This window comes from Myotis lucifugus, unplaced genomic scaffold, assembly GCF_000147115.1.
Source record: "Myotis lucifugus unplaced genomic scaffold, Myoluc2.0 scaffold_3, whole genome shotgun sequence".
NCBI lineage: Eukaryota > Metazoa > Chordata > Mammalia > Chiroptera > Vespertilionidae > Myotis > Myotis lucifugus.
The window spans coordinates 25,867,800-25,888,388 of record NW_005871051.1 but is presented as its reverse complement, the minus strand read 5'-3'; the positions used below and the strand labels follow the sequence as shown (position 1 = coordinate 25,888,388).

General features: G+C 42.0%; 1 protein-coding gene across 1 annotated transcript in view; it reads right to left on the bottom strand.

Annotated features, from left to right (window-relative positions):
* Positions 1-201: 201 nt before the first annotated feature.
* Positions 202-20,589, bottom strand: part of FBXO36 (F-box protein 36) — a 59,552-nt gene continuing 39,164 nt past the window's right edge. The window contains exons 2-4 of the mRNA XM_006082616.3: positions 16,609-16,717; positions 7,955-8,127; positions 202-2,928 (exon numbers count right to left, since the gene is read on the bottom strand). Coding sequence (XP_006082678.1) covers positions 2,761-2,928; positions 7,955-8,127; positions 16,609-16,717 — 450 coding nt within the window. The 3' untranslated portion in view covers positions 202-2,760. The remainder of the gene's footprint in view (positions 2,929-7,954; positions 8,128-16,608; positions 16,718-20,589) is intronic.

Sequence of the window (20,589 nt, the reverse complement as noted above, 5' to 3'; positions counted from 1 at the left end):
CTCGTGATTTGTCCCTACCCCTGCCCCAAATCATCATCTCACCCAAATTCATGGGCCTACTTGGTAAAATAAAATATTTTGCATCCCATATAACCAAGGTTTAATGCATATAATATGCCAAAAAAGCAGTAATAGAAATTGATATTAGGTAAAATATATTTATTTTTTTAGTTTATAAATTAAATATTCACATTTGTCGTTAATAAATTGTTCTAACTTTAAAGCATATAAAACATAAAAAAAATCAATATTTTACTTTGGTAGTTACAATGGTAAATGATAACAGTAGAAACACTGATTTTCACTGGAAAGATGAGAAAGAGCAAGATTATAAAATGCTGTGGCATTTCACTCTGAAGTGGTGTGTCATAAACAAAGCAGATTTATCCATCCCCATGAAAGCTGTCAATAGAGACAGAGAGGCAAAGCATCGCCATATTTTCACTTGATGGCTTGTCATGAGGATCTAACAAGGAAAGGAGGAGGGGGGAGGGCAAATGTTTCCACGCCAGAGGATGCAGGATTTTAGGTCGATGATATTGTTCATGTTTTGGCAAAAATAATGATTGCCAGGTAATAAGGCACCCAAATTATTAAGGCAAATAATTATACCTTAATAATCTAGTAATCTATGTTTTAAACCTATTCTTTAACAATGATCAACACATTAATAACATTTTAATTATTTACCTTTAGCATCTATTTTTATGTTACAGTATTATATACAGATACTAAAAGTTTTCTAGTGGCCAAATGTGTGTTCTCACTGATTCCTGTTGAATCTACATTATGCACACCCATAAGCTTTTAGAATCTGTTAGTTGATAAAACACAATCCATGACATTTTTGAGCTGTTGACATTTTGCATCAATGCAACAAATGAGTTGTGATTTTATATTCATACAGTTATGTTGACATACCAAATTGTACATCCACATAAATGCTGCACACACATGGTACTGACCTGTGTTCTGTCACTGAAAACCTGGCCAAAAGTGAAGGAACTTCAGGGAGAAATACCAGTAGGCAGGAGGAGCCGTGCAGAAGTAGGTGTCCTCTGCCCGCCTGCCAGTCACCCTACACCTGGCAGGACCACTCCTGAGCAGAGAACAAGGCCTGGGTCTCTTGCCAATGAGATCTTTGCTCTGTGCTTGGACTAAATCCAGACATGACTTTGACAGGCTCCTCACCTGCAAGGCAGCAGCTGACATTTGATTTCACAGATGTCCCCGGAAATCTATGACCAAGTGTTAAGGGTATATGTGAATGGGGGTTAAAATCTGATTTGCTATTAACACAGGTTTAGTTAAAAAGAAAAAAAAAAAGCCCTAGCTAGTTTGCTCAGTGGATAGAGCATCGGCCTTCGGACCAGAGTCCTGAGTTCGATTCCAGTCAACTTGGTTGCAGGCTCCTCCCTGGCCAGGCCCTGATCGGGGTGCATGCAGGCGGCAAACAACCGAAGTGTTTCTTTCACATCAATGTTTCTGTCTTTCCCTCTCTCTCCCACTCTCCCTAAAAATCAGTGGAAAAATATCCTTGAGTGAAGATTAAAAAAATATATATATATCTGTCACTAAGCCATAGCTATGAAACCATTCTAGAAGAATCTAGGAGGAGGACAGCCAGCAGTTCACCTCTTCTGCACGATTGGGGAGGTCCCACTGCATCAGGGGAGTCCCTCTGACATGGAGGACGTGGGGTGGAGGGCTACATATGTCATTGTTTTCTAGGTAGCAAAGTGGAGGCTGCAGGAATGAAGAAACGAGGTTAGAAAGGTGACGGGAGGTTGAAAGCTACTTTGTTCTGTAACCTGAAAGGAGTCATGAGATTATCCACTGCTATGAGTTCACTGGGGGACTTAAACCTCACGAGAGCGCAGGAAGAAAGTTATTTTTAAATAACCCATCTCAGCAAGGTGGCATTCCCTCCCCTAAAACTGTAGTGTTTTTATTCCTCTGCCAAGTTAAACGAATACAAACCACAGGTTTTTACACAGTTACCCACAGCGTGTGTTCTTAAAAATCACAGTTATAAGAGTGGTAACTGTCCACATTCTTTGGGAAACACATCCCTCTAGGAAATATTTATAGGTTTATTTGGCAATGTGAAGTCCTGGGAGGCTGAGCTCTAGACAAGATCTGCAAGGAGCATGCCTGGCCTGGTGGGTTGTCTGCATGGCCATACCCCAGGGCCAGGGCAGGGGTTGTCTGCATGGCGAGATGATGCCCAGCATCCCGGGCCCACAGGGCCAGGTCCTGAATGCAAACTACAAGGAGCAGAGTTGGGAAGACAGTGGCACTCACGGGAGTGCCCCCCAGGCCATTGCCCCTCTGGCGATACGTGGCCCCTGCTCCATGAATGGATTCAGATGACATACCATCAGCAAAGAATTCAAAAGCTTGGTTCCCTTTTCCAATGCCTAGATGAAACAGATATGTAATAAAAAATCCACTGGTAGCCATTTATTGCAGAAGCAGCCTTTTTTACTTTGGGTGTTGGAGGATGGGGAAGACATCGCTGGTGGGCTTCCTGTCTTTCAGCCCTTGTGCGGGCCATGATTTCACCTTCACCTTCACCTTCACCGGAAGGACTGTGGTTCAGGCAAGGCCCTGCAGAGGGGGGTTTGCTGCATCTGTGAGTAAGCACTTTGTGCTTTTCAGATGACTCCTTGAACCAGCAATGCCTCCTAGTTTTCAATGAAAGGAAAGAGAAGGGATATGGACACAGCAGAAAAACGCAGCCATGCCTCAACATCCCTATCATTGACCGCCTGCCTGGCTTTTTTGATTTTGCTTCTTGTGGAGATGCAACTTTCGAATGAAGAACTTTTGTCTCCAACCCTGGTCCTGGGCCAGAGCCTTCATGGCAGGGGTGATTTCACTAGAGGCCTCAATTATTGGCACCCACAGTTCGTCAGACGTGCACAGCTGTGGGAGGAAAAAGTCAGAAGTGGGTCACAACTCGTGTGGGTTTAGTGCAAGTCATACACTCACTCATGAGGTCACTACCCACGTCCTGTTGCCTGTGAGACATGGGAAGAAACACTGCATGTGCAGGAAGAGGTGCCAGGCATAGCTCCTGCATCCAGAAACTTCCTACTTGAGGAAAGAGGCAAGTGCACAAAGGTCTAAAGGACAAAGCAATATTTGATTAACTAAATAAATCCTGATGTCATTACAGATGCAGAATGCAAGATAGTTCTATGTAGTTCGAAAACAACATTACTTAGCTAATTTCTAATTAGCCACATAGCAGAGGCTGATAATGGTATAGTCAACTGATCTGCCACCCAGCATTGCATTAGAATGAATTAATAGAGAGCAGCTAAATTTGCATCTCTTTTCTTAAAATTTTTTTTATTGATATCAGAGAGGAAGAAAGAGGGAGCGAGAGATAGAAACATCAATGATGCGAGAGAATCATTGATCGGCTGCTTGCTGCTTCCTGCACGTCCCTACTGGGGATTGAGCCCACAACCAGGGCATGTGCCCTGACCGGGAATCAAACCGTGACCTCCTGGTTCATAGGTCAACGCTTAACCTCTAAGCCACGCTGGCCAAGCTGCATCTATTTTAAGCCCTTGCTCAAGCCATCTCTCCCCTGGGCTTGCACAGCTGACAGCTCAGTCCCCTGCAGGCTACTCAGTGTTGAACTTCATCAAAATGACCAAGCAGCCCTCAGAGATTGCCAGCAGGCACATGGAAACCTACTCCTTCCTGGTACCACAAGTTTTGCTCCAAGTCCTCTGCACAGATGTCACTGCCCCATGCACCTGGCAAAGTGAGCCGTTCTCTGGAAACAACTTCCTCTGAGACACTCTTCTACAGCCTTGGGCTTTAACCAGGGGCCATGAGGTTAAAGACAGACAAGACCCCTCTGGCCCAATAGCTGCACATGTCCATTTTCCCTCCTTCCAACATCAAAGTTGCCACAATTCAGCTTCCATTTACCCAAGATTTCCTAATAGCAGGACTTTTTCAGGTGGCACCATTAGTTATGGCAACACCTCTCATCAGTCCCCTGCTATAACACACTATTAATAAGGAGCTTTCCTGATACCTTACCTACCATACCCAAATCCTGAAGGCAGAGCTCCATTTATACTTACTTGGCAGCCCTGACTCACCTCGTTCATGTCTCCCTGCCAAGACTCTTCCAAGCAGGTGGGTCTACTTGACAAAGAGTAAGCTATATCCCACACACTAGTTGCAAAGGCAGTTTTTATCTTTCTAACCTCTACAGTACACAGAGGCAACTCCATCTAGTGTAAGAGAGTTAAATGAGTGTTGAGCAAAGCAATCCACAGCAATCCCTCCCTCTGTCCTGCTTTGCTCCCTGGGGCCCTAACTTCTTCCTGTACTGCTTCTAGCCCTTAAGGAACAAATTGTGTAAGTGTTTATCTCTATTTCTTGACTCTATTACACTCAATTCTTTTCTCTTTTTTAAAATCTTTATTGTTGAAAGTATTACATATGTCCTTTTTTTTCTCCCATTGACCCCTTATAGACTACCCCTATCCCCACCCCCTGCCCCAGGCCTCCACTACCATACTGTCTATGTCCATAGGTTATTCATATATTCATACAAGTTCTCTGGTTGATCTCTTCCCCCACCATCTACCCACCTCCACCTTCCCTCTGAGATTCCACAGTCTGTTCCATGCTTCTGTCTCTGGATATATTTTGTTCAACAGTTTATTTTGTATATTAGACTCCACATATGAGTGAGATCATGTGATACTTGTCTTTCTCTGACTGGCTTATTTCACTTAGCATAATACTCTCCAGGTCCTTCCATGCTGACTCAAATTACACTCATTTCTAAGGAGAAAGCAGCCAATATTCTTAACTTTCATATTTCATGCTACTGTAAAAGTACTCTAATAAAAGAAAAGAATGATTGACAAACAGAAATGAGTAGTATAATAAAGCATAATCACTTAAGATCCTTTCTGCATAAATATCAGAGTAAAAACTATTATATTCACATAAACAGCAACACTGAATATAGGATAGTGATGGCCCACAAACATTTTGATGTTAGGCAGGTTGTGCATTATCTTAATCCATCTTCAACAGTTATTCAAGGTCTAGTTTCTCTACTCAGATTACAATATATTCTAAATATAAACAGCAAAGGAAAAAGTTAGAAAGTGTCAAAATATTAAAAACAAAACAGATCTGTTCCTTTAAAAGGTTTTAAACTTTTGCCCTAGCCGGTTTGGCTCAGTGGATAGAGCATCGGCCTGCGGACTGAAAGGTCCCAGGTTCGATTCCAGTAAAGGGCATGTACCTTGGTTGTGGGCACATCCCCAGTTTGGGGTGTGCAGGAGGCAGCTGATCGATGTTTCTCTCTCATCGATGTTTCTAACTCTCTATCCCTCTCCCTTCCTCTCTGTAAAAAAATCAATAAAATATGTATTTAAAAGGCTTTAAACTTTAATACTAGTATAGATGACTATGCTGTTTCCAGTAAACACATTTCATGGGAGAAAACTATGAGGTTTTGGGAGAAGAGAAAGAATTCTCAAGAGAGCTGAAATTTCCACCAGCATAATTTCATTTGACTCATTTTATACTGAAAACATTTACAGTTTTGTTTTGTATTATAAGTTCGTCATAAAATACCCCCATCTAAGACTACCAAACCCTGGGGCTTTTTTATTTGGTAGATGCCAGGTTGCAAAACACGAGGTATCTATCCTGACTATGGTTCCAGTTACTTTGATTCCAAGCAAACTAAACTGTGGGCTTGGCGCCCCCTCGTGGTGGCGCGTGAATTTAACATACATAAGCTATAAACTTAATATACATAAGTTTGAAAGGAATCCTAGGGCTTATCCCCTTAAAACCTCTCCTTTTACAAATGGGGAAATTAAAGCTCAGAGAGGATAAGGGTACAGCTGCCAAAGGCTCGTGATGGGAAGTGGTTGAGCTAAGAACAGAACCTAGCTCTCTGGCCTCCTGTGGACTTAAAACACACATGTCGGCCTGTACACAGTAAAGACAGGAAAATCCCTCTCCCACTCCGAGCTTCCAGCCTTTTAGAATCTGAGATATTTTATCTGTACAACTTTAATATCCATGGGTCAAATTCTTGGACCAGACTCTTAGATTCCAGTTACTGTAAACACAAGAAAAGATGTGAAGAACACAGATGCTGGGCCCACCTCGGCCCTGCGGAATCAGGCCCTCGGGCTGGGCATCACCAGTTCCACCACTCCCTGGGTGCTTCTTCCAGGTGGCCAGACTTGGGAATCAAGGTCAAAGGGCACGAGGAAAGTCTGTTTCTCCATAGCCAAAACGTGACGAAGGAGAGGTTTTCTTCCTCAGTGTTCCTGAGTCATGATCAAGATGAACATGTTTATATACTAGTCATGACTGTCCCTCCCGTCTGTGCCTCGGCCTTCTCATCTAGCTGTAGAGGGTTTCCTCAGGTCTACTCTGCTGCAGTTTGCAGAAACAGCAGAGTATCAATGCCCGGTGCCACCGGAGCCAGCCAGCAGGCCCCCAGGCAGGTTCCCACGGCAGCATTAGCTTAGTGAGCTTACCACAATCCCAGGGTTCGCCTTTCAGGGGTTTGCTTCTATTAGCCAGGCTCCTAGAGGAGTGGTTTGCCCTGAGAAATATAAACAGCCAGCCCACCAGACCTACGGGAACTTGTCCATGGAGGCTCTGTGACTTGGTCGACACAGTCAGATCAAGGACTGGCAGCTGGAAGGTCCTGATCGCTGGTGGCATGAAGTTTGATAAGTGGAAACTTCTTATCTTGACCATGGGATGGCACCACAGGCTCTCCTGGGCTAGGGCCCCCTTCCACCTCTGAATCCACACACTGTGTCTCCACGTTTATTGTTATGCTTCCAAGACAGGCCCATTGCTGCAGAGTCAGGTCTGGCCTAGACACCTTTCTGTCTCATAAAGGTGACCTTGCAGCTCTCGTTTTCAACAGGATCCATTAAAACAGCACCTGACCACATCCCTGTCATCTGCCCCATCCCCCCTCAGCTCTACCCTCCAAAAGCCTCTCCAGCTTCGTCTCTGCTCTAGCAGCACTGGCCTTACTCTGTTCTTCACTCTTCAGGGTCTCTGGCACACACTCCCTCTGCCTAACCAGGCTGCTTCCCACTCAGCCTGGCTAACCCCTACCAGTCAGGTAAATGTCCCTTCTTCAGGGAAGCTCCAAGTCAATTATGTCTCATAGGACCCCGCGCCAGTCCCCTGAGCACTCATCACAGCCGTCACTGTCCAGACAGTTCACTGTGTACTGCCTCTGACCCTCATTCGGGTGTAAGCTCCTTGAATGCAGGGACCATGTCAATCTTACCACCTTCAAGTCCCTACCACCCCGCACAGTGCCTGGCCCACAGCAGGAACTCGGTGATCACTTGCTGACTGCATATGTTCCTTAGTGGAAAGTTTATGACACTGGCCCACTGACTGGCTGACAGAACGCCTGGGGATCTCAATTCTGCCCTTCACTGGCTGTAGGACCCTGGACAAGTTAATCTTGCTGATTCGTAGCTTCCTTATCCCTAAAGTAAGAATGGAAAATAGGATCTATACCATACAGTTTTTTGAGACTGAAATAAAATAAAGAACTTAAGAGATCTGGCCAGTGTGGCTCGGTTGGTTGAGCATTATCACATGCATTGGTTAGATTCTAGGTCAGGGCACATACCTGGGTTTCAGGCCCGATAGGGGGCATTCAGGAGATAGCCAATCGATGATTTTCTCTCATCATTGATGTTTCTATCTCTCTCTATCTCTCCCTTCCTCTCTCTGAAATCAATGTAAACATATTTCTACAAAAATTTTAAAGTAAATATTCAACACATGCTTGCTGAAATAAATGCAAGCAATAAATCACTGCCATATTTTTAAAAATACAGAAAAACAACTTTGACAAAGCACAAGAAAAATTCTCTATGGACACAAAATATATGACCATTACCTTTGAAAATCTGTGTGATGTGAGAGAAAGGCTGGCAATATCTTCAATGCCCAGATAAGAAATGATATTCATGAGCAAATTGTCTGAGAGCCGCTCAAGGAAGTCAATTTTACCTTCACACAAATTGAAGACATAGTCCAATATTCTTGCACCGAATACCAAGGCAATTTGAACTGTAATTCAAAGAAAACAACAAACCAAGATGATTATCATGTGCAGTCACAAAAAACTTGATCATTATCAGTAAGTTGCAGGCTTTGGGGCACTTTTTCCCTGAGAGTGCCATTATATTATGCTGAGTCATTCCTACTTTCACCAAGCTGCCTGTGGGCCCAGTGGCCTGCATTTGGAGGCGATTGTTTCCCATTGCTACCCCTGCCCGAGGGTCAGAACCTTTTAGGGACACTCAGTGTATAACATAGTGATGGACTGCATCCCCTTGATCTCATCAGCATAAATTACAGACCAGACATCTGACTTAACCAGTCTCAGCAACATCATCATCCCCACCCTCACAACCTCCCGACTGGGCACAGATGCTGGTTCATGTAGTTTTTCTGCCGCCTCTTCTCTCCTCAGATGGGTCTGAAATATATATCTCTTAATTTTGTTTAATTATTATTCTCTTGTTATTTGTAGCTTCTCCACCAAAGTTTCTTCCTTCCATTTTACCTTCTTTGTTTAAAAAAAGAAAATAGTTTATTGATTATTAGAGAGAGAGGGAGGAAGAAGAAAGAAACATCTATCGACATGTGAAAGCACAGCATCGATAGGCTGCTTCCTACACGTCCCCTACCTGGGGTCAAGCCTGCAACCCGGAATGTGCCCTGACCAGACATCGGACCAGTAACCCTTTTGGTGCCTGGGATGACGCTCACCCAGTTGAGCCACACCAGCCAGGGCCCGCTTTACCTTCTTTTTACCCTTATCTTTACACAGTAGGAAAAAATAGAGGCAAAGAGAAAGATAGATGAATATTTTATGAAAATTGTGTTAAGTTTTGCCCAATATTTTTCACACCGTTTTTGTGATTTCCAAATTAGGAAACAGTTCACAAAGAATCAACCAATATAATCATCTACCTCACATGTTCAATATAAGGGGAAGTGGGGTGTTTTTTTAACCCAAGCTCCCTGAATAACCAAAAAATAGCTAATAAATAGGAAAACATGTTTGGAAGGATATATATTCAAATTTTAACAGTGGTTAAATCTGGAGGGAGACTTTTACTTTTTTGTTTGTCTGTATTTTCTAATCTTTCTACTGACAAGAAAAACAATTCTGCGATGTCCTAAATTAAATTACAGCAGACCAAAAATAAAAAAATAAATAAAAATAAAAATAAAATAAATAAATTACGGCAGACCAGAGGATGGTAGGAAGAGACAAGAGAGGTTAATGAGTTAACAACTACAGGGCAAAACCAACAAAAGACTGCTTACATTCCCGAGTGTATGCTGAAACTTTGAGCTAACTTCCAGGTGGCTATTTCAGAGATTATCCAGAGAGAATAGGTGACCATTAGTGCCACAGGATCTTGTTTATGCATTAACTTTCCAGACTGTTGCCCGAAATCAATACAAAAGAGCCAACATTTCTTCCTTCCAGGCTCTGCACCTGTCCCAGAACTCGCTTGCTTCACCTTCTCCCACCCCTTTATCTATAGCCAATGTAAATTCTTTCAAAACAACTTTCATCTTTCTTCCCCAAACTTAATGCAGAAAAGAGCCAGTCAATGCCAAGATGGCAGACTTGTAGTCTTCTCCATCTGGCTGTGGGTTAGGCTGCACACCCCAGGACCTGGTCCTTTTTCTGGCTGGCATAAGGCTCAACAAACCCTTTCTTTTAGAAAAGCTTTCGGCTGTGAAGGCTTTTGTTTACCACTATAATAACCCCATATTACCAGTGTAATTTTTTTAAAATATAGAAAAGAAGGGAGGGAGATGGGGAAGAAGGAGGGAGAAAGGGAGAAGGGAAGGGAGAGAAAAATGTAACTTCCAAAATAGTTGCTCTATAGTCAGTTGGAAATTGGTTCTCTGAACTCAGTTTAAGGTGGCTTACCAACTAGGATTTTTCTTTCTCCCTCACACAGTTAGATTCTGAAGGTAGGCCGCACAGACTGCTGCCAGAGCTCTATTAAGTTATTAATGTCCCAGGGTCCTTTTATCTCTGTTTCACATTCTAGGATGTGGCTCTCATCCTTGGGGGGCATGCTAACATGGTTCCTGTACCAAGACATCAACCAGGGTGCGGCAGGTAAAAGGGGCAGGGCAATGAACAAAAATGTCCATGGAGCCTGGGTCTGTCCCTGTCAGAAGGACCCTTCTGGGGAGCTCTATAAAAGAACTTAGCTCACATCTTACTGAGAAAAAGTAGGGCACACAGCCACAAGTGCAAGGTAGGGGCAAATGCCAACTCTGTCTTAAGGGGAAAAAATAGAATAAAGAAAACAAAAAAAAGGAGAAAATGGGAGCCAAACAAAAAAAGCAAAGAAAAAGTATGATAAGATAAAAGCATAGCCCTAGCCGGTTTAGCTCAGTGGATAGAGCATCAGCCTGTGGACTGAAGGGTCCCGGGTTCAATTCCAGTCAAGGGCACATGCCCAGATTGTGGGCTCAATCCCCAATGGGGGGCAGGCAGGAGGCAGTCCATTGATGATTCTCTCTCATTATTGATATTCCTATCTTTCTATCCTTCTCCCTTCCTCTCTTAATTCAATAAAAATATATATTAAAAAAAAGATAAAAACACAAAATAAGATGATAGAAATTACTGGCATAGTGGTAATCATAATCAATGTAAATGAACTAATCAGGCAAGGTAAAAGACTCTCAGATAAATAACACATCATACACACAAGTATTTCTGCTTATATGCTATTTACTAGAGACATGCTAAGACAATGATATGGAAAACTACAAGTAAAAGTATAGAAAAAAACCAATTCAAACCAAAAGAAAACATATTACTAGCAGACAAGATATACTTTAAAGTAAAATTCAGTATTGGTGATAAGAAAGACCATTACTTATTGATAAAAGAAATAATTCACCAGGCAGATTTAATACTTCTAAACTAGTATACCCAACTACCCTCAGTAGGGGGACTGATTGAATAAACTATGGTTTATAATGGAATAGAATATCATTGACCATTGAAATAAATGAATTAGATCCACATATATCAACATAGATAAATCTCAAAAACAATGTAGATTGATAAAATAAAAAAACTATATAGTATGATACCATTTATGTTAAATTTTAAGCATAAAAATAGTATGTATTATTTATATATAGTTGTAACTATGTATAATAAATATGTTTAGAAATGATACCAACTTTTTAGAACAGTTACTAGGAGAGAATAAAGGGGAAATAGGTAAGAGGTAGAAATCTGACTGTATATGTAACTTTTTAAAAGATATTAATAAATACAGTGCTCACTTCAGCAGCATGTATAATAAAACTGGGATGATAAAGAGAAAATTAATATGACCCCGAGAAAGGATGACACAAAATTAAAACCCTTCAGAGTAGATTCTCTGATCACATGCAATTAAGCCAGAAGTTGGGGGAAGGGAAAGTAATAAAAAAAATCCCAACTACCTGGAAATTAAACAGAATGTTTTAAAATAATTTATGAGTCAAAGAAGAAATCAAAATGAAATTTAGAAAATATTTTAATGTGAATGAGACTATAGATACAATTTATCAAAACTTACCTAATACAGATACAGAAGCAATTAAAGAACATTTAGTGGGGGGAGATGGCTAAAAACAATGATTAGGCTTCCATCTCAGGAAACTAGAAAGAGAACAACAAATCAGACCTAAAGAAAGTGGTAGGAAGGAAATGATAATAAAGGTAAGAGCAGAAATCAATAACTAAAATGGAGAAAATCAGTAGTTCTTTGAAAAAATTAATAAAATGAATAACTTCTCAACAAGATTCATCAAGACAAAAAAGGGGGGGGGTGCACAAATTACCATGATCAAGGAATTAAAAAGAAAACATCACTACAGATACTACAGACATAGAAAGGAGAGGATATTCTGAGCAACTTCACAACACATTTGATAATCTGGATAAAATGAAGTAAATGTGACTAATGTTAACATTTTCGGTTAGTGGTGTTGGGTATTACTTTCTGTTCTGTTTTGTAGGTATAAGATATTTCTAAACTTAAAAACTTAGAAAGGTCAAAGTATAGAACACAAGGCATAAGATTCTTCTTTTCGTGTTAACCTGTGTTGTATATATGCACAGACCATTTCTGGGAGGATATACAGGAAACTGGCTCCATGTTGTCCTGTAGTGCTTCTGCCCCTAACACTCTCCCATTCCACCCCCCACTCACAGACTGTCCCCCAGGTCTGCAGAAACTCCAAGAATCCAGGCTGAAGACCGGGAGTGACTGATCAGAGGAGCAGAGTCAGAGGTGGTGGCTAGGCAGGAGAAACTGCAAGTCCAAGGCTGAGATAGAAGGCTGGAGAAAGGACCTAGAGAAAATGGATTATGGATCCATACATGGGGTTGGCCCAGGCTGGAAAGAAGGACTGTCTTTTCCAATTTCTATTCCTGCTGTACCCATATTCCTAGGATCTAGAACTCAGTATTTCAGGACATTCATGTTTATTAGTATTATCAATTTTTCATTATAGTTCTCATTTCAAACATTCAGTCAAATTCTCCCCACAATCATCTAAATGCCCAAGGGAATTAAAAAACTTTAACATCAAAATGATTATCTCCCACATTTCCTTTCACATGCAATACCCAAAATAAGAAACCTTAGTCATTTGGTTCAGAAAGTATAGTTGTTGTCATTTGGTTTTATCACAGGGATTTTTGTGGATTACCCTAAATACTTAACCACCACTTAGAACTCATTAAAAGGTCTAAGCAACCAACTTTAAAATGGACAACCAACTTTAAAATGAACATAAGTTGGAAAACAACTTACTTTTAAGTTGGATTCAATCTCAACCCATGAATCAGCACTTTCAATTGAGTTTATATTGGCACATTTTTACCTTAAACTAAAAATTTTCAAAGTTTCCAACAGCTAATTTCCTGATTGTTCCTATTTATTTAACTTGGGAGGAAAATCTATAGACATTTCCTCCGATTGTTAAAGGTCTCAGAAAGAAAAAAAATTCAAAATTCACAGACAAATGGACAAAGAATACAAACAGGCAAATTACAGAAAGAATATAAATGGCAATTAAACATGACAGGAGGCTCAACTTACTCATTATCAGGATAATGCTAATTAGACAAGATATTGATTTCACTATTTGACTGGAAAGGATGAAGAAAGATAGCAATATCTAATTAGTGATGGCAAAGGTATAAGAAAACTCCTGTATCCTGGTGGATAGAGTATAATTAATATAGCAGCTTTGAGGGGGGGAGGGGGGAATTTGTGAATATTGTGAAGTAACAGGCATTTTATATAAGTTTTGAACAATTAGTGGACATTCAGTCCTGTCCAAAATGTCAGGAGACATTTGGTTCATAGTTTATATAAATCCAGTTCTCCTGAAAGATTCAAACCCCAACCCAACTGCCTAATCCCACGGGCCATTACCAGCCAGGCTACCCAGGCAAGAAGGGTTATTGGCAATACAGCCACAACCCAATTATTGGGCCAATGAAATATGATAGTATTTTTAAGGTATTAATCCCATAAACCAAAGGTAGAATAAAGCATTATGGGCTATGTGAACCCAGGGACAGTTTCTAAGTATGGACATTTTGGACAGGATCAAATGTCCTGCAAAGGTTTTAAATTACTCAAAATTGAAATATTGTGACACCAATATATTAACAAAGTCTCATCCTATCTAATAAAAGACAAAAAGGGTAATTGACCGTACCTTCGCTATGCTTCCCATTGGCTAATCAGGGCGATATGCAAATTAACTGCCAACAAAGATGGTGGTTAATTTGCATAGGTAGGCGCCAAGCAACGGAGCGAGGCCAGCTGGCCCCGGGGCAGGAGCAGTGAGCGAAGCCGGCGTGTCAAGCGAAGAGCAAAGAGGGAAGCCCACCGTGCCGGCCTTCGCCATGTCCCCGGGGCTCACCGCACGCCTGCCTCCGCCATGCCCCCGGGGCCTGTGCTCAGTGAGTGAGGAGCTAAGCCCCTCGCCCACTGCGCCGGCCCCTCCCGGCAAAGAGCAAAGGCCTGGGTTCCAGGCGCCGGAGAAAAACTGGTGCCAGCAGCCAGGGGAAGGGGTCCCCGAGGGGCCCCAGACTGCGAGAGGGCACAGGCCGGGCTGAGGGATCCACCCGAGTGCACAAATTTTTGTGCACCAGGCCTCTAGTTTTATAAATAAATGTTGAAATAATGGCTGCTGTGCTGAGAACAAAGTACTGTGGGGCAAGGGTGGAAAGAGTGAGACCAGATGGAAGGCTGGTTCAATGATCTGGGAGAGAGGTTGTCCTTGGTTGGACCAGAAGTGGAGATGGTTAGAAGCATTCATTTGTGTATTAGTTATTTATTGTTGTTCACAAATTACCCCAAAGTTTACTGGCTTAACACAACAGAGATAATAAATATTATCTCACAGTTTCTGAGGTTCAGGAATCTAGAAGTGGCTTAATTGGATGGTTCTGGTTCGGGTTTTGCCTCTCATGAGGTTACAGTCAAGACATCACGGGTTGCATCATCTGAGGCCTAAGGCTGGAAGACCCTCTTATTAAAAAAAACTCATGCACGTAGCTGTTGAATGAAGGCCTCGGTTCTGCACCACATGGACCTATCCACAGAGCTGCCTCAGACATGGTAGCTGGCTTCCCCCAGATCAAGTGATGAAAGGGAGAGAGAAAGGGAGAAAAGAGAGAAAAGGCCGATTTTGCAGTGTCATTTATAACTTAACCTCGAAAGTGACATACCATCACTTCTGCCAAGTTCTGTTGGTTGCACAACTGATCTAGATACAGTGTGGGAGGGGATTACACAAAAGTGTGAATATTGGTTGGTGGGCATTATTGGGGTCACCACAGTTTGGATTCTAGTTATATCGATGGATTCAATCTAGCATGTAAGAGAATGGAACCAAGGGTAACTATAGAATCTTTGGCTGACATTTTCTGGGAGGGTTTTAGGGGACCATCAGGAGCTATTTTTGGACATGTTACATTTGAGAGGCTACTACATATTTAAGTGAAGATGTTGAGAGGGCAGCTAGATACATTTCTGAGTGTGGAGTTCTGGGAGAGGTACAGGCTGGAGATGAGGGGCTTGTTTATTTACAGTTGGCATTTAAAGCCAGAGCCTTGACCCAACCTATCGAGATGCCCTGGAAGTCAGGGAAGAAAATATCAGCTCAGGCTAAGTGCTACTGAGAAGCCAAGGAAGCAAGAGTGACACAGGTCAGGTCCTTTGCCAAGGATGCCACCAAAACTAACCCAGATTTCTAGACATGTCACCAATGTGTAGGATTTAAACATAATTATTTTGGATGAGAAAATTTTGGTGGGGAGGAGATCTTGGAACTATGACAAAAGATGGGATGGAAACCTAGGCAAACATCATTTTCTTAACAACAGCAGCAACCAATGATTAAGAGCTGATTACACACCATGCTGGGTGGAGGCAGAGCCCCTGATCCTGCTCTGTGCCACAGTGCACCCTTCCTTCTGCTGCAGAGAGGCCTTTCTGAGGGGTTCCCTGAGAACCAAGAGAGGAGGGGGACGAATAGCAGTGTGGTTTGGAGGTCTCCCCTCTGCTGGGATGCTGTAGGTCTAAAAAGTGAGAAATGGGAGCTTTTGAACTGAGCTTTTGAACTCACCAGGACAGTTTAATTTCGTATCTCAGCCCCACTCCTGGAGAAAGGCCCCCAGGTAGCCCTGAAATTAGCCGCTCTCCAAACTGCAGTTTTAAAAGCCAGTGTGGGTGCACTCCTTGACTGAATCCCTCCACTCTTCTCTCCAGAAAGGAAGGTTAGAGGGAGTGGGGCAGGCTTCAGTCTGACCCTTAAATTCCCACTTTATTGCCCATTCCTCCAGGATCAGGAAACACACAAGTGGTTACCCTGAACCTGATGTCACCCTGTCACTCTCCCCTCATTATCTTATCTGGGGGGTGGTGGGGGAGGTGCAGGTGGGTAGGGGTGTTGAAGGTGCCTGGGGCAAGCAAGAGGCAGGTGAGGACTTGGCCCTTAAGCCTCTATTTAGAAGACAATCACCTCCAATCTGTCCTGCCCAACCCCCATCTCTGGGTTTTGTGGAAGTCAGTCTGAAAATCACATGGTCTGCTGATGAATATTCAGCACTACTAAACATCTAGTTCTGGGTTAGGTACCACAGGGCTTAGAAAATAAAATGGATCTAAACTTGAAAATGGACAGTGTTTCCTACTTTATTTTATAAGCACATACCTCTTATTAAATGAGGAAGGAAGGCCTGGACTGATTTTTATTCATGAAACGTGGACAGTCTTTCTCCAACATGGTTCTTTTTAAGCCAATAATGCATTTTATAAATAGTTGCTGTAAGAATACAATATTCTACTATATCTACTGTACTGAATTAAGTACAGAATGACATCGATATTTCAAATGATGATATCTTTGATCCTTCTCTGCCAAATTAATCACTAAAGGGAACTTAACAGCAATAAGTGCATAGCATGCTCCCTTCCTTACTCTGAAGATGTGAATTCTCTCGGAAGTCTTCATGAGATTCTTTTACTTCTCCAGGTTTTGTTGATTGATACCCACTCCTTAGAGAAATCTTCCACCATCTAAAGATGACCTGTGATTGAATAGAAGGTGATCTGAATTAAAATTGATGTAAATACCAACAGCTATGATCTGGTAACAATCACTCTGGTGGGCACAAAGCCTGTGTCCAACATCAGCTATAACTTGGCAATATGGCATCACATGAAATGAGAAGTGAGGTCTGTGCATCAGTGAACATTTTCCTAGTCATCAGGGTCACAAAGTCAAAGTGCTAGAGGGAATCTTAAAAATCTATCAAGTCAATCAATGTTAAAATCACTCAGAGCCAAATGACTGTTTCTTGAAGATCTCTGAGAACACAGATTCTCTAACCTGGGGAGCCAATTCCAAAATCATTGCTCCTCCCTCTGCCTCCCTTCCTGTCTACAAGACAGACAAGGTGAGAGAATACTGTTCCCCTAGAGAGGAACAGTTACAGGAACAGGGCCAGGAAAGCACCACGAAGCATTGTTTGATGCATGAAAGGGTCACTGCACAAGACACTTCTTGGTAATGGATCTGCTGATAGTCCATTTGACTTCTATAAGCATTTTGATTTATCTGAAGCAAACTTCATTTTCATGGTTATGGAAATGCACTGAAGCTCTATGTTGACTTCATGGCAGTGTCAACTACCAGGCCTAATAAGAAGCCCCTTGAACTTTTTCAACTTACCTCACATTTTCCAACCTGTAATGGAACTGGGTAGTTAATTAAGATGACAAAACTCCCATCAACTTGAGCCACAAGTCAAACTATTTCTGCACTAGGGCTACCAGGGAAGATGATTCAGGAGACAATACATATAAATTGCTTGGTTTCAGGCAAAATTGTTAAGCAGGTGAAAATTTGCTATGGGGCCTATTAAAAAAAAAGTACTTTTTTTTTTTTTATTGATTTCAGAGAGGAAGGGAGGGGGAGAGAGAGATAGAGACATCAATGATGAGAATCATTGACTGGTTGCCTCCTGCACGCCCCCTACTGGGGATCAGCCTGCAACACAAGCATGTGCCCTGACCAGGAATCAAACTGTGAGCTCCTGGTTCATAGGTCAATGCTCAATCAGAATCACACCAGCCCTGGCATGGACCTCTTTTTATTTACAGTTTCCTCTCCCCCATCCCGACCCACGCAGCACTCCCAGGGGTCCTCCCTGGTCCTGGGTGAACCCTCTTGAGCCACTGCCTTGGTCTCTACTAGTTTTCTACCACTGTTTCCCAGGCTTTGAACTGCCCAGCCTCTTACTTTCTCCCCACTCCTTTCCCCTTGCCTGTGGGCCCAGAATCCTCTCCAGCTTTCCTCTCCTGGGGCTGTCTCCCTCTGCCCTATTAGCCTGTGCCCTTTTCCCCTACTAGCCGCCCCCCCCCCTTCCCTGATGTCTGAAAGATAACTGAACTCTCCAGAGCAGCAGTTCTCAACCTATGGGTCGCGACCCCTTTGGGGGTCAAACGACCCTTTCACAGGGGTCGCCTAAGACCACGGGAAAACACATATATAACTACATATTGTTTTTGTGATTAATCACTATGCTTTAATTATGTTCAATTTGTAACAATGAAATTGGGGGTCACCACAACATGAGGAACTGTATTAAAGGGTCACGGCATTAGGAAGGTTGAGAACCACTGCTCCAGAGGGTAGAGACCTTTGATATCATCTTACCTAGTACCTTGCCTGATAGAAAGTAGGTCCTCAATAAATACTTTTTGAATGAATTAAAGGGTGATTTTCATTTAGATTTAGTTCTATTTACTAAAGGAGATAAAAACACACACAAAAAAACATGTGTTAAGTTACAAAACTCCATAATCTCACAAAATTGTGGTGGCTGATTCTTTTCAGAAAATCCCTTAGTCTGTCACTTTTGATTTTCCTGAGCAGAAACCTCACCACAATTGCCCTCTTAAGCACCTTTCTGCCCCATCTCACAAAGGTGAGGGTGTATCAGTCAATAAGGCTGCCATTACAAAATACCACAGAATGGGGGACTTAAACAACAGAAATTTATGATCTCATAGTTCTGGAGGTTAGAAGTCCAACATCAAAGTGGTGGCAGGTTTGGTTTCTTCTCCTGAGGCCAAACACCCTCTTGCTGTGTCCTCCCAAGGCCTTTCCTCTGTGCATGTGCATCCCTGGTGTCTTTTCTTATAAGGACACCATTCAGATTGGATTAGGGCTCCACCTTTATGGCTTCATTGAACCTTAATTATCTATTCAAAGGTCCTATCCCCAAATACAGTTGCATTGGGGGTTAGGGCTTCAACTTAGAAATTTTGGGGGGGACACAATTCAGTTCATATCAGAGGGGTATCAAGTATTTATTTATTCTCTCTGCACTTCAATTTCCTTTTCATTCACTTTCTATTAAGCATCATTAAAATTAATATTAAATATTATAAATAACAGTTCCTTTCTATTGAATAATAATGCCAGGCAACCTGAATCAAATGCTAAGTTCTTTTACCACATCATCTAGAACTTTTAGAACTAATTGGGAAGGCAAACAATTTATTCCTTCTGCAACACACACAGATGAGCAAAAAGTTTCAGAAGTGAGGTTAGAAATGATAGGTCTCCTTCCCCACAACCTTACTCCCTGTTTGTTATGTTATAATGAAAGCAAGTCTGGGGTTGAATTCTGCCACAGGAAAGATATTTATCACCAGGCAGGCACCACTAGAGTCCAAAACATGTTTCCGGAAGCTCAGTGGAGTCCTCCCTCACTGTCTTATTTTGCACTCTGTGGGAACCTTCCCAGGAAAGTTTCTATCTGAGGCAAGTGCACCTGTATTATAATGACATAATCAGCTACCCTTCTAGCCCAGTGGTTCTCAACCTTGGCTGCACATTAGAATCACCTGGGAATCTTTTTAAAATCCTGATTTCCAGGCCTCATCCTCCCGGAAATTGTTTCTTTGTTACTAACGTTGTGGCCCCACCCCATAACAAAGAAACAGAATTTCCGGAGGATGAGGCCTGGAAATCAGGATTTTAAAAAGATTCCCAGGTGATTCTAATGTGCAGCCAAGGTTGAGAACCACTGTTCTAGCCAGATCAAGCAACTAAATGCCTGATTAAGTGGAGGAGTCGGGAACAAATGGAGTTCTAGACAGGGCACTACTCCAGAAACATTAAGTTACCAAACTCATTTATGTTGCTCAAAAAAAAAAAGGCAGAGAGACACTTGTACAATCTTGTCAGCTTCATATCTCGCACATCATTCATCTCATCAATGAAAAATTATTTCTGACATTCCTTATACTAATGAATTAACCCTCTGGTACTGTTTTATTTAGAAGGCCATTTCTGAAGTGCCCGCATTATGGCCTCTGGAGGGTGGATTCCAAAGCAGATTCAAGCTGACTTACCCACATAGATAAGCATCGTGCTGGCTCCTCTGAGGTATTTAAGGTAAATTTCGAGAATACAGAAGTAGCCTGAAGAAACCTGACTGGCTAGAACCAGAATCCAAGCCTCCTCACTCATGATTCATACACGAAGAGTCTGTTCTGAGGCAAGAAGCTTTCTTTGTATATAACCTTCATACTCTAACTCTAGAGCAGACCACAGAAACCTCATCTTCAGAATCACAACTTGGTCTTGTCAAGACTTGATTACCTTCCCCATACTGTACTTACCAGAACAAAGTAGGAGACAGGTGTTTTCTACCACTTACTGTTTAAGATTGGTAAAGATTTTTTTTTTGAAGTGGTAAAACTCAATGTTGGTGAGAAGGAAAATGGGGCCCTTAATAATCATTGAGAGGAATGTGAGTTAGTTTGGCAAGTCAAAAATTTTAAGGTTATCCATGCCCTTTGACGCAGACATTCTACTTGTAAGAGTTTATCCTAAGGAATTTATCAGAGATGTGTACAATGTTTTTTACGTAAGAATGTTTGTCAT